The sequence below is a fragment of the Syzygium oleosum genome, unplaced genomic scaffold (genome assembly GCF_021117445.2).
Source record: "Syzygium oleosum isolate NSW1041296 unplaced genomic scaffold, Sole_v2.1 Sole_v2.07, whole genome shotgun sequence".
Lineage (NCBI taxonomy): Eukaryota > Viridiplantae > Streptophyta > Magnoliopsida > Myrtales > Myrtaceae > Syzygium > Syzygium oleosum.
Genome location: NW_026607491.1, coordinates 11,409,591 through 11,424,333, shown reverse-complemented (window position 1 = coordinate 11,424,333; position 14,743 = coordinate 11,409,591). Strand labels below are relative to the sequence as shown.

Here is a 14,743-nt window from a genome sequence, read left to right as displayed (position 1 = left end):
TAATACGTATTATCTTGCAAATGAAAAGAAAGATATGAATGAAAATAATTCGAATGGAACTCCAGTATATAATTTTAAGCATTAACATTCACCTATGCCATTTTTATATGAAAAAAAAAAAAAGAACATGCCAATTTCTAAGCTATCATTAGTAAATATCCTATTCAAAATAACACGTCTAGGCATTTATAGCCACACAATGTATGAAGCCTCAAATCTCGAGCTCTCCATCTTATTCAGCACAGGAGGTGAAAGTGGACCAATTTACTCGTAAGTAATTCCAACTTTAGCTCGATGACTACTCAAGATAGTCTCGCTTTTTTTGAGTCAAGCTCGAGTATATTGCCGAGTCGAGCTTGTCGATGCTCATCTCGATATGCTCGCAATGGCAATCGAGTTTTCATTATTCTTTTACAAAATATGTAATAATTATAAAAAAATCACAATATATCTAAAAATAGATAATATTCAATTGTTCATTAGTTAATCGCAATCAACTTGAGTCTCATAGAGCTCGCATGTCTCGATTTTCTAATCGAGCTGAGCTCGGGTAGATAAAATAATACTCCATCGTGCTCGAGTCGAGTTCTGAACATCTAACATAGGAGGCAGATAAAGCTCGACAGATTTACCAACTCAACTCAACTTATACCCAATTATGTTCTCGTGTGCCAGTGATAGTGGAGGCAACAAAAATGGCGACAATAGAGCCAGCGCTAAAGCACCAAAGTAATTTTGGTGAAATGCAACTCATTCCAGATTCATACTCGAAAGGGGAAGAAGAAACACACAGATTCATGCAATAACTCGCTTCCACAAAGCCAAAAGACAATTTCCGGAACACTTGAATGACATTTTTCAAGTGAACCGGTCAAAGAATTTCATCCAAAAAGTTCGCCCCCAGAACATAGAATTCATGTGATTCTCTCGGTCGTGGATACACAATGAAACGAAATTAGTTTTATAATACAAGAAACCCCTCGGCTGGGCCTCTACAATAGGCCCAAAAGAATGCTGTCTTCTAGTTCTATCCCACCCACCCAAAAAAAATTATCAACAGCTAATAATAGACACACCTTTTTGAAAGCAAAAGCAATTATTTCAAAGAAACCTTGACCCTTTCTGCAAAAATGAATAAGAAAATTTACCCTCAGCCACACACGTCAATGAAGAACTCAAACTGCTATCCTGCTCTTAATTCCTGAAAAATCTGCAATGTTCCTCAAAACTCAATAACTGCCCATGGGTGGCATGCCAAAAGGTGGCATTGGAGGCATTCCCATTCCACCCATGGGTGGAGGTGGGGCAAAGCCTCCCCCCATTCCTGGTCCTCCCATGCCCGGCATTGGCGGTGCAGGCAGAGCGAGAGGCAGCAGTTGGGCATACATATTCTGCAGAAAACATAAGAATATATGAAAAGGTAAACAGAAAAACAAAGGCAAGTATGAAATTGTTTGAGAAAGGAGTAAAGCTGTATTATCAAGATGATATCGGCAAAGAGTGTAGAAAACTTTGAGAGAGAAATTCAGCAATTCAACAAACTATAAGAATTTCAGCACAGATTACCTGCTGTGCGATCACGTCCTTCTCTTCCTTCTCTTTTGCCTTAACCTCATTTTGAGCTTCAATTCTGTCTTTTACTAGCTCATCAACTTTGCCCGTGTATTCACGGATAAACTGGAAAAAAAATGAACCAAGGTTAAAAACAATCAAAGACAAAAATGGTCAATCATTCTTGGTTTGTGCCTAATGAGCAATCAAATTAATAGAAAAGCACATGTATACCTTACAAATGGTTTGAAAAGTACATAATTTCAGAATAGTGATTTAAATTACACTCCAACAATGTTCTTGGAAGCAGGAGATAGCAAAATGTTCAATAAGCATTAGTATTTACAAAGCGGGAAGTAATTACCTGGAGGAGATATGGGAAGGCAAAGTCAATCATATTGTTCATCCAAGCTAGCTCAAGAGCAATATCTGCTCGAATCAAATCATAGCACACAAATAGGCAAGATGCAAAGCATTCTTTCTTCCCCTGCAAAAGCACATAATGGCGAAGGATTACAACTCCAAACAACAAAAGTATCAAGAGTCCATGAATGTCGATGCAATTGGGTATTTGAAAGAAAAGGTAACAGCAGAACTCCAAGAACTACTGTGAAAAGCCAAAAGTTTCATTCAATTTATCGATATCTAAACTCTAGCCATTTTAACAAAACCAGCTGAACTAATTCTCTATGCAAAACCCTTAAACCTCAATTTGCAGACACCAAAAGCAATGAAGGAGAAAGCCCAGTAACCTCATCTGATACATTAACGAGAGATTTAGTCAACTCCACCAAAAGTATAGTGTCACAGGCAACCATAAGCATAAAACTTTTCTGTATCCGAAGAACTATGATGTTCTTATCTGCAACATAGTTTGGCTAGAACATCACCAATCACTCATAGCATACCTTTTCTATGAAATAAACAAGCAACTCTTCAGCAAGTTCACGTTCACCAGACTGAGAAGCTGTCTCCATTGCATCTTTGAAAAGATTGTCTTTCTTGGAAAGTGCAATTGACTGCTTCCATCGGCCAGCCTTCTTGTAAATATAAGCAGCAACTCTTCTCATTTCAAGAAGTTCGTGCTTCTCAATCTGCTCACGTGCAACAGCACAATGAGATTGAGGTTGCGTCAGGAAATAAAAGAAACAAAGCAAACCAACTGCATCTCACCTTCTGAGCCAAGCCTATCATATCAAAGTTATCATGCAAATCAATAGATTCACGTAGTCGATCGTAGTCTTCCTCTTCCACATAAATCTCATTCAAAGCCTCATTCACAGCAGACACATTATTGCTTTGAACTGCAACCATGTATGGCTTCACAAGACGCAGGTGACCAGCCTGAAATTCACAATTTTGCAGATCCCCTCTTAAAGTTAATATTAGAAGAAAGACAATTTGATGTCATAAAGCAATATTAAAGAATAAGCTAAAACCTTTCGCATGATGTCAACAACACGTGTATGGTCCACTCGCAGTGCAAGCACATTTAGAACATCATTTATCTGTTCTGGATGTTCTTGCAAGTAGAAGTGCACAGCCTTGTAGTAGAGTTCAACATTAGCAACTTTGACAATAACATCTTTAAATTGCATGTGTTCCCATGCTTCTGGGGAGTGGTTCATTATGGTAGTTGCAGCATTATCAAACTCATCATATAGAATGTACAAATAGGTAAGCTCCTTCCAATGTTGTTGCTCATCACAAGCTCTGATAAGCTTTGGAATGTTGAGACGTGTTGAGAAGAGCTTGATGTGCTCCATAAGCTTCTCAGGACGGTATCTAGCATAAAGAACTCCCAATTCAGTGAAAATGCCCATATGTGCACGTTCCAGCCCCAAACCACTCTCCATGAGTGAGATAAGCTCATTAAAGCATCCTCTGTTCTGATAGTATTCGCTGACTTCTTCCAGGTCATCCACCTACAATTTTCAGAAGAGTGAGATCAAGAGTTGCTAAAGAGAGGTCTTGTCACTCGATACCTACGAAATCTACGAATAACACCTACACATAGGAAAAAAAGAAAATCTACTTCTCACACCCAGTCCAAGTATAATTTCTCAAAAGGTCAACTGGCTATAGCTATATTTAAATGTTAAAACAGAAGTGTGTCCACCAGAATCAAAATAAAGTCACATAAACACCCACAACTCACCTGGACAATGATGTTCAAACCACATATTTGAGCTAAGCGGAACTCCTCAGCATCAACACAAGCAAAACAAACTTCCTTCCATGTCTTTGCACTGTTGGCTTTTCGTGCTGCATCAACAGCACCTTGGAATTGTTTCAGCTTCACCAGTGTGCATGCCAACTTGGCCCAGTTAGAGATAAAAGCAAATATGATCTTAGCAGCCTCATATAAGGCTTCATCAAAGAGGCGATCACCAACATTTTGCAGATTGGCCACATTAGGCATGAGAATAAATTCTTCAATTTCACCCAATCTATCAATCTTTGCATACGCATAGATAAGTTCACTGTCCACTTTTGGCTCTTTTGCCTTCTGCCTAACCATTAAAAGGTATTTCACCAAGTCATGGTAGACATTTGCATTCCCAGCAGCTTGAATAACATCCAAAAATTGAGTCGCATCATCTGCCCGAATGAACGACTCAATTGCATCACTCACCAGACCCTCCCTCAACTGAGCCTTAGCTACCTGGCTCCAGACAGCATCTTCTTCAACCCTGAATGCAAACTCCACAGCTCGATCAATGCTTCTAATATTGTCCAGTAAGACATTAACAGCCTGAACATTCATGTTGAACTTTTTGAAAATTGCAAAGGCTTCCTCATATAGTTGGGCTTCCACAGCGACTTCTCCAACAGCAGGTCCATCAAAGTTATCAAGTCTATTGACATAATCCATAACTCTTGAAGGGTCCGCCTTAATCGCAGTAAGGATAAGCAGGTTCTGTAGGTTAAAGTTCCCACTGAATGCAGAGTTCTGCAGGACAATTTTCTCCAAGAGCTCAATCAGTTCATGTGGAAGATCAGCTGTCATGAAGGCTTTAACAGCTGCAGACACTTGCTCTGGACTTTTGCTTTCAGGCAATGCTGTAGATACAACCTGATCAATCAGCTGTCTCCTATATTCATTCTCAGGGTTTAGAACCTTCTCCCACAGATCACCATCCATTCTCTCAACAACATACCTGTCATTCAACATAACAATGCGTAAACAAACTTCAACGATCTAGAGAATTCATTTCAAGCCAAAGTTCCATTAATTGAAGAAACCACAGACCTGGCTTGTAACTTGAACAAAGAGTTCTTGTTAGTTACATTGATAAGCTCCTCATCACATTGGCCTCTCCGGTAAGCTACAACTGCTAGAGTGGGATCGCGTTTTTCACAGTATTTACCCACTACACGGGAATCATAGTATGGGTTGGTGGTGAGGAAGTGTTCTGGATTGTTGTTGCTGTCTATAATTATTTTACCCAGGGCATTATGGACATGTACATCTTGGCTTCCCTCACTCACAAGATGCTCCAGGAATTGAGTAAGTAACCGCAGACGATTCCTGAAGATACAAAATAGTGAGGATACTACGAAGCTAAAAGAAGGGGCAGAGAATAAGAACAAAGGAAAAAATTGAGTATAACCTTTTTTCACATTCCTCCACAAGGGGCTCCACCGGAAGCAGAGAACGAACAGACAGAATCAAGCCTTTGATAAAGTCTTCTGGACACTCGTCATCTAGCAACTGTCCCACTACTAAGGGAGTGTTCCCAGGGTTCACCTGAAAGAGATGAACTTCTCCCATTAGTTAACCTGAAAAAAGCACCGACTAGATAAAACAGTTTCAACTTCCAATGTTCATAATACCATACCTTCTGGACATAACCTTCAATATAACGGAGCATGTTGTTGGTATAAAGGTAGTGAGTGAGATCAGGCACAAACCCAAATCGATCACAGACATTGATAAGGGGCCGTGCATCTGGAAGCTTGGCCTCCATTAAGAAGTTCTTTGTCTTTTCTGCGTCATAGAAGTTTGATTCTCTGGTCACTCGTTCAACCTCTTTAATTTGACCAGTTTTAGCAGCAGCCTCAATATATTTGAAATGAATATCAGGATCCTCACTGTAAATGCAAAGGATTAATTACCAAATCGTTCTTCCCAAAATAAGACAATCTAACAAAGTAAAAGAAAGATGTTTCAAGCGTATCACAAACAAACAAACAGAAAATTGTCATAGCCAAGCGTGTTACCTGGAACTCAAGTACGAACCAAGGAAAAAGTACAGTCCTTCATAAGACTTGAATTGCTCAAAAAGCTTTATGCAGGGCTCAACACCCAGCTGCTCACAGTATTCTTTGGCAACCTATAAAGCTGCAAGTTAGCACATAGTTGTATCAAGTAAAATACGAAAGAGGAAACTACAACAACTCACCTGTACTATTATCTGAAGGTTGCCTCGGAGATTAATCAGTAAAAGGTCCTTCATGCACTCTAAAGCCCATTCCCGTGAGAGGGTGCCAAAAAACTCGACCAGCGACTGCAAAAGACTTAAAAAAAAAATCAGTAGCAGTTACAGATACATAACATCTCATAAGATACCAGTAGAGGCATGGCTATTCATGATTACCTGTGGCTCGATAGCATGGGTATTCACGATTACACGTTTGATATCTGGGAGTTCTGAATAGTGCTGCAAGAAAAATTGGTACAGTTATGCTCTAGATCAATTGAGCTCCATGATGTAGGTTTAAGAGTTACAACATAAAGTTAGAAAGAGACATTACTTGCAATGCTCGAACATAAAGACCAGCCTTTTCACAAAGCTGGGCAATCCGAGGACGATCATAGTGGCTAAACATTCCGTTGGCCAAGATTGCATCAGCAACATTAGGGAAAGTGACCAGATTGATTTCAAGGACCTACATAGATTGAAGATAATGTTCACAAACTGCCACAATGTGAAAATATAAATGGAAGCTAATCATAAGAGGACACTGATGCAGTACCTTTGTTTGAAGAAAACCATGTTCTGGAAGATTCGGCTTCAAAACATCTAACAGAAAGGCTGTTGCCTCACGGATCAAATTTCTCTGCATAACCGAGGTACCACAAATTTTCAACCAAATAAGAAATCCAACCTTGGCTTAACCACAAAAAGTTGCACATCAAGATACTCTGTTGATGTAAATTCACAGATGCTGGTAAAATAATAGCCGATAGCAACCAATGATAACCATATTCTGCAACAATGTGATGAACCGAATATAGTTCTAGAACTTGAAGATTTATAGCTACGAGTTTAATTATAGTCCTCGAACTTGCCCTCAATCTAGCGATAAAATTATATCTATTGTTCAATTAACAGGATGCATCATCATTCTTTGCCATTATTTGACTGATTTCAGCATGCCATTACAACTGAAAATGTTAAAAGGGGTCATAAATATGATACATGATGGCAAACTATAAATTGAAAAATAAGAACAATTCAAGCACCTAAAAGATAATAGCTACCACATGACACTGATATTTATTCAGAACACAGAGGGCCGTTAGGTTGTTGAACAAACAAACCTGAAGAAAGAGATCTGTTATTGTATTGTAGTCAACTGGACATCCTCCCTCCATTTGAGACATCATCAAAGCAAAATTCAAGGCACCCTGGAATGAAAACACAGCAAATCAGCCAGCTCTGGTAAAAGATTTCTAGGAAAACCAACAGGAATATGCATAAATTGTCAAAACACAAGTCATTGCATGAGCAAAAAAGAGGAAAGACAATTCTGGGGCCTTAAGTTCTTTACACACCTGTGCATCTGATCGGAGGATTGTTTGCAAGAGAAACAGATAATCAGGGTTATACCCAACCTGCAGAAAGAAAATAAATTATGTCAATAGCAATAGTAGCATCAGCAGCAGCACTGCTGGTAGCGGCTGCAGGTGCAGTAATATGTAATGGAGAGATGACACTATTTTATGTTCGATCTGTCTTTACCTGCTTGGAGTATATCAGTATTTTGTCAAACTCTCTCCGCTCAGCAAAAGCTGCAACAACTTTAGGAGTTGCTCTGGCTTTGATGTATATTTTCAAAGCAAGATCATTATCCACAGTCTGCAGTAGAGAAAAAGAACAATCAAACATTCATGCCAAGTATATCAATTTCACTCTAAAAGTTACAATAAAAAGTGTTTCATCCAATTTAAAACCGTAAGACCAACAACGTAAAACCAAAACGAGGGAAAATACCAACTAATCTAGAAATCAAACCTTCACAAGGTCTCCAAGTTCCTCGCTGCATTCTAGCTTGTCCTCTGCAAGCCAATTCTCCAATAGGTTCTTCTTGTTTTGGTTCACAACAAGCCGCGATAGTTCCAATGATTCAAATGCATTAAGTTTTCCTCTAGTAAGAAGTGTGCCAAAGTACTGCAACAGCGGTGGTGTCTGCCCAGATTGCACAGGGACACTCTACATATGGAGGAGAGACAGTTCGAAGTAAAACCACATTAAGTATAGAATCAACTCATTCGCTCCCTTCCTTCAACTAATAAACGCAAAAGTTTCCAAATTGAAGCAACAAATATGTAAGATTTTGGACTTTTTTTCCTTAATACATAATTCTTTTACTCCAAGTGAGTAAAAGAAACTCTTTTGCAAATGATCCCGATAGCTATTACCAATAAAAAGTACTCACGCAACAAAATTTTGTTTACAGCTAAGTTCCAAATAAATGTGGCAAAAGCAGAAAACAACAAAATTAATCCTTGTGGCTAAGCATTTAACAAGTTGCACTAGCCAACCTGATGGCAACTGAAAAATTAATACCTGAAACTTGGCAACTGTATCAGGGGTGCGTAAAATTCCTTGTGGAGACTCAGCAGCAAGCTCAGCAGCTTCTTTGTACTTTGTTTGGGCAAACAGTTCTTGGAATCTTTGGACAACCTATGTTATCAAAAATGGCAGATTGATTTATTTTCAAGTAAGGTTGTCAAAATTACTAGTCTAAGATCTGAGCAGGCCTCATGATTAAGCATAAGGCCAATCTTCAAAATGCAACATTCTATAAAATTACTCGAAAATAAATCATTATCAATATAACACTAACTTTAGAAGTATTATATCAGCTTATTAGCAACATAAGCATATCACCACCTGGTGAAGGGAAGGGACCAAGGAAGAGTTCAACACTACATAGGGAACCAGTGGAACAAAAGAATGCTTGTAACTGCAAGCCACCATCTAATAGTGTTCAAGCAAAAAGAAAAAAACCGATATCTTGAGGCTTGGCGTTTTCTTTGTTTCACATATATGGATTAAATGATCAGTGGTCGAGTTGTTTCCATATTGCAGTAATACCCACAGTTTTTAGGGCAGAAGGTAGACTAGTAGCTTCAAAGGCAACTTATTATACAATTTCATAAATATTTCTGATGAGCACCTTCAAAACGATCTTCTGTGTAACTTCCAGATTCTATAAAATGAATGAGCATCACATATTTCACGCCATGGCACGTGACCTTGACAACCATGTGCATGACAAAGATCAATTCTGAGCAATAACGAGTCACCATAACAGGGCAAAACTGCACTTAGACTATGTTTTGTTGAGAGAGAAAAAAATATGTAAATAATTGTAAAACCATAACTAGGCTCAAGCTACCAAAAATCAACAAATTCATCCTTGCATGATCAAATCATTTCATGCAATTGAAGTGCAGCAACATGCTCAAATTTATGGTTGGTATACACATACAAGCTGCATGTCGACCTTTCATGGAAGAAGCATATAAAGAGAGGTCATTTCACGCAATTGAAGTGTTGCAACATCCTAAATTTTATGGATTGTGTACACATACAAGCCGCATGTAGACCTTTCACAGAAGAAGCGCGTAAAGAGAGGTTATTTCGAAAAGATCCGTGACCAAACATTCGTAAAGTCCATCACTAAATTTATAATACAAAATCTACAATAAATTACCCAAGAAAAAGGAAAAAACACTAAGGCCTTACCAGCTGCTCTGCACCAGGAAGATTTCCTCTTTTGGCAAGATTGACAGCAAGCTCCAAATTGTTTAACTGCAAAAAATAACCAGGTAACATCCAGATGTGACAATACCTACAATAAATTTTCAACCCCAGAATAACAAGGAAAATAAAGACAATAGAAAAAGTAAACTAGTCAATGCTCGTACCTGGCCACTGACAAAGGGTACAATAGTAGCCTCATTTACAGTAGCAAGTAGAACCTGTCCCCGTCTATTGATGGCATAAAATCCTCCAATAGACGAAGCTTCAGCTGTCAAAAATATTGGATCTGGACTTATTCTGTTTCTGTATACTGCAGTTGCAGTCTCCAAGTCATACACAAACAACAGCCCAAGCTTGGTAATCACATATATCAAGCCATACTGGTGAGATATCTGCAATCATATAGACAAGGACTTAAGATAAAGAAAGTTTCGGGTTAGTCTAGCATGAGATGCAAGTTTTAGTATCGTTCTACCTGCATTGCAACTGGAAAGTCATCAGCAAAATCTGGAGGAAAGAAAAGATCCGCTTGCTTTTTTGTAAAGGATGGCTTTCCTGATATAAAAAGTAATCATAACATAAGAGCAAAGTGGGACACAACACAATCCAAAAATTGAACACTAAATTAAGCTGACATGACTGGAAATAGAGCCCATGCAGAAAGTACACCAATAAGTGGGAATCAATAAGCATTTTCGAATCGCAATAAGTAGACCATAAAATAACTCCTACTGCCATAAGCCTGAAGTCAACATGTCGAATATCCCATCAGTCAGGCAATCATATCTAGTAGGGAATCTACCGAATAAAAAAAGTAGGGATAACAAAAATACACATTCACACACTCTCCTTGACAATGCTCACTGTTAATCCAGGTCCATGTTCATCCTCATCTAATAGTTCAAAACTAGCATAGCAAACCATTGTAATTCACTTTTATCTTTCCATTTCATTATCCATCCAGTAACCATCAGATCCACATCTATACCAATCCATCCATTTAATTCGCTTTTACCCTCATTTATTTAAAATTTATTTGTGACACCATCACGTCATAGAGATTCAAATATGCGCCCTTTCTAGTCACGATACAGCCAAATCATTTTGAGGGCCAATATATGTTTAAGAAAGCTCCAATATTTTTCCAATTTTTTGTTCTTGTTCATATGATCATGGCACCATTGACAATAATCTGCAACAGACTCAATGTTCTAGCACAATGAGCTAAGGAAAAGTCGCAATGCTGATGAATGAAACCGTCTCATGTCTAGTTGCCTTAATTAAGGGGGTAAAAGGGAGCAGGTAATCACCTGGCTGGGCGCCCAGTTCAATGACATGTAACTTTGATGCAACCTGTCCAGCATTAATGGTTTTCGTTGCAAAGCTTATGAGTGTAGAAGGATTCTCATTTCCTGGGACCTGTTCAAACCAAATATGGAGATATATTCTGCACATTAGAACTAAAAAGCCATGCAAAGGAATGAAAATCATGTATGGAGAAAAAAAGTCTCACTTTGAATGAGGCGAATGCTGCAGCATGCGCTTCAAGAGCTTGACTACGCTGCTGCTCCACGGAGAAAAGTTGCATGTTCCCCTTGACCAATTGTGGCCTCTATAAACAAAGAAACAGCAAATACCCAAATGAGAGATCATTGAGATACATTAAAACATCTCATTCAGAACAAGTATACAAGGGCTAGCAAATATTTATGAATCACATCAGCACTGAGTGGGATAGACCCGGATTGTTCCTGTTGTATAACTGAGAGAATGAAATGAACTCAAGAACATGTAAAGACTTCATTTATCACATTCCAATGAGCCTAAACTAGCCATATTAAGAAGAGGATATACTGCCGAGGTTAACCAAGCACAGAAAAGATGAGGTTTTAACAAGTTGCTAAAGAAGAGCCTCAAGCTACGATGGTGATTTGTGATAGCCCCAAAAGGGAAGGGAGACACTTTTCAGGGCACATAAGGTGGGATAGGACCAGTAAACTTCAAAACTAAGGTAAACATCGTCAGTGTTAATTCTATATACTGACAAATACAAAGCCTTTTATCTCTCACGTTACAATATTTTCATCAGAAACTAGGCCTGCCGTTCCTTTCAAACAAATGTATGACATCATTGAGTAGAAAATTTTCATGTACCTCCGGGGAGCCTGGAGCAATGCCGATCAAAACCAACCACTTCTCAGAAGGATCACAACGGTAGTTAATAATCTGATTGCTCGCCAGATTAGCCGTTCTCTCAAACATTTTCACGGGCTCAGAATCACCTGCAGACAGGCTGTGCTTGAGAACCAAATGAAAAGAAAGTTCTAAAGATAACGAAACAGCTATTAGCATTAACGATAATCAACCATTAACAATCCCAAAAATCTGCACAAGCAAGGTAAGGTAAGTATGCCGACTTCACCTTCAATCGACCAGTGATAAACTGCGGTTTGTGTAACTAAACCCAACATCTTAGGAGTAATCCATTTCCAAAAGACAACCTATACCATAAGCAAGGAAAATTAGTGTTAGTGTAACCGGAAAAGATTTTCGTCTCCAGAACACCAAATAAACAGATGGTAAAGTGAAACTTCGATGAGAGGTCAGACAGAAATTTGGCATTCACCTGCTCTGGCATTTGATGGGACTTCATTTTCGCTTTCATCTCAATGTTAAATATTTGCAAGTGATCTTGTGTGGTTCCCGTAAGTTGAGCTTCAAGAAACAAACATGGTTTATTAAAAAACTCATTCAGAAAAGGAAAAGAGGACAAAATAGGCATCACGAGCCTGTGAAAGCTTCCCAAGTTTAAACACTTTATCATGCTAAAAGCCATATCAAAACTACTACAGGAACAAAAGAAAGGAAGGTGTCAGACATTACATCACAAATTTACTGCTGCTAAATTTTTTTTATTAGGGGAATAAGCCTTTGGACGAAGCGTGACACTTGATTAACAGGGTTGAGAAAAAAAATTGACTCGATATTTTCAACCTGTCACTTTTTACCTATCAAAGAAACAAGCTTCCATCTGTTACTTCAAATTCACAGCCCACGCAACCATGCTGTTCTCATTGATAAGAGGTAGGGGGGAGCAGCTGTCTTCGTACTTTTTGAAGAGTGATATTTTTCACGAGAATATTAAAACTTTTCTAAAATGCTTCGCCTTCCAAATAAGATATACCTTGAACCGCTTAGATCCATCTAGCTAATTCTCTCTCCATTGCTTTCTTTTTAAAAGAAGCTAATACTCATTCTATAATTGCGCTTATGCGCCACATTTTCCTCCCGAGAATTAATAGTTAACAGCAAAGACTATGCCGAACAAGAATAAAGAACTGCACTAACAAGATCACATATTTTGATTAGTGTATTGGTCGGTTTGGGCTGGACAAAATGGATAGCAAACTTTGTCTTAGCATAGAAGTCAATCGATTATGCATCTGATCCCATGGGTTAGACTGGTAAACAACCAAAAAAAACGGGAACAAACTTCTAGATCGACAGATTCCAATGATGTACATAAGATGTGGCACGAAAACAAGCTACGGAAAGATAATAATCCACTCGAGCGGGGCAGATCATACCTTTAAGAGCAAGGATTCTAGAATTAGGGTTCATAAGGGCAGAGTCTGCAGTGATGGGCCTCCTCAGAGGTTGATTGGGCATGCTCATATCGATAATGACCACGCTGTTCTGGGGCGACGTCTCCCGAACACATATGTACTTGTCCGACTCCATGGTGACGTGGGTGAACGTGATGAATTGCGGATTGATGCCAATGCTCGGAAGCTGCAAACAAGAGCGGACGGCATGAATCAATCAATCAATAACCAACGAATCCACCGCGGGAGAAAAAACGAAGTCCCCCCACATTTCAAAAGGATCGCAGCAAATTTCAAGTCCAACATCGCAGGGGAAGCCGGAGCACGGCTCGAAACCAAATCCGCTCCCTACAGATCTCGACTAAGACGACCCCAAGCAGATCTAGCGGAGCCCCCGAACAGGAATTCGGGGATCGTCCATCCGCATCGACGGACATCCAACTCAAACTAACTCAGCACCAGAAAAAAAAAAAAAAAAAAAAGGCACGATCGGCGCCAGCTCGATATCGGCCGAGCTCGCCGGAATCGGGAACGAGGAGAAGACAGGGGGGGTGGAATGTCGAAGGAGGGAAACTCCGGAACTGACCGTGAGAGCCTCCTTCATGGCGATGGGAGCGTTGGCCGCGGCCATGGCGGCGAGGGATCGGAGGGGGGCCGAGGGGAGCTCCGAGGCAGGCGAGATCTGCGGCGGGGGGCGGCGGGGAGGGCTGGGGGTGGGGGTTGGGGGGGGGGGGGGGGGGTGTTCAAGTCGCTGCGCAGATCTGATGCAGCGATGAAACCCTGAGGGAGGGAGGGAGATCTGTTGTGCTGGCGTCGATGCAGAGGAGAGAGATGGAGGGGGGGAGGAGGAGGTTATGAAGGAGGAGGGGGAATGCGAAGGAGAACAGTGATGGTGGCTGGACTGTAAAAATGGAGGATATCGGAGGGGATTATTTGAATGGAGGGAGGGTTGGGTTCCTCTTAAGCTCGGCCATGATAGCCTCGCTGTGGTGTTCTCTCGCGCTCCGAGGGGAGACTCCGGGTTTGGTCAATACCCGACCCGACCCGATCCGATCCGATCCGGCCCATTTTTTTAAAGTACCCATTACTACGTGTGGGGGGCAGATTTACCGGAATCTTTATCGTTTGAGTTGCAGCTTTCCCAAATTTGTTCAAACTTGAAGCCCATTGGCTCTTGGAATCGACCCGGGAATTGCTCGATTTATCAGAGTTACCACAGCGTGCTAGTACTATCCTGTTTATATTTTTTTTTAAGAAAATGTTTTATCCCGTAAAAAGACTATCGCGAATCTAGTTATTGAACGGTTGGAAATTTTATTGAAAACTTAGGCTTCGTTTGTTTCGCGGAAAAAATATTTTCCTCAATTTCTAGCTTTTGGATCGCTTAGGAAAATAAGTCAACGGAAAACTTAAGTTTATAAATTCGGGAAAATGATTTCTTTCCTTGTTAAAAAGTCGATAATCATTTTTCAAAATATAACTAAATATCAACACTTGAATTTAAAACTCTGCGCTTTGACACGAAAACTGTAATGCTCGTTCCCAAGCCCCCAGCATTCGAGCCCCAATCCTCGATGTTCGAGCCCC

At 39.9% G+C, this 14,743-nt stretch overlaps 1 protein-coding gene across 1 annotated transcript; it reads right to left on the bottom strand.

Annotated features, from left to right (window-relative positions):
- Nucleotides 1-818: 818 nt before the first annotated feature.
- On the bottom strand, nucleotides 819-13,893 carry LOC115685855 (clathrin heavy chain 1). Its single transcript, XM_056313407.1, has 30 exons — nucleotides 13,743-13,893; nucleotides 13,139-13,343; nucleotides 12,178-12,266; nucleotides 11,974-12,052; nucleotides 11,706-11,833; nucleotides 11,065-11,163; nucleotides 10,862-10,970; nucleotides 10,027-10,106; nucleotides 9,716-9,943; nucleotides 9,534-9,599; nucleotides 8,349-8,465; nucleotides 7,794-7,991; nucleotides 7,521-7,637; nucleotides 7,334-7,393; nucleotides 7,100-7,186; nucleotides 6,532-6,615; nucleotides 6,310-6,444; nucleotides 6,153-6,215; nucleotides 5,958-6,062; nucleotides 5,776-5,888; nucleotides 5,394-5,646; nucleotides 5,166-5,302; nucleotides 4,805-5,083; nucleotides 3,710-4,712; nucleotides 2,991-3,476; nucleotides 2,725-2,895; nucleotides 2,460-2,645; nucleotides 1,916-2,038; nucleotides 1,567-1,677; nucleotides 819-1,391 (listed from the first exon to the last, which is right to left on the bottom strand). Exons 1-30 carry the CDS (start codon nucleotides 13,785-13,787, stop codon nucleotides 1,230-1,232), a joined length of 5,118 nt encoding a protein of 1,705 aa, XP_056169382.1. The 5' UTR covers nucleotides 13,788-13,893; the 3' UTR covers nucleotides 819-1,229.
- Between the last annotated feature and the right edge of the window lie 850 nt (nucleotides 13,894-14,743).

What these genes read in the sequence shown, in the direction of transcription:
- LOC115685855 (XM_056313407.1), bottom strand. Translation starts at nt 13,787, where the DNA reads ATGGCCGCGGCCAACGCTCCCATCGCCATGAAGGAGGCTCTCACG. An exon ending in ACTTTCCAGTTGCAATGCAG is followed by an intron (nt 9,944 to 10,026) that starts GTAGAACGATAC and finishes ATATGATTGCAG; the next exon opens with ATATCTCACCAGTATGGCTT. An exon ending in TGATAGGCTTGGCTCAGAAG is followed by an intron (nt 2,646 to 2,724) that starts GTGAGATGCAGT and finishes GCACGTGAGCAG; the next exon opens with ATTGAGAAGCACGAACTTCT.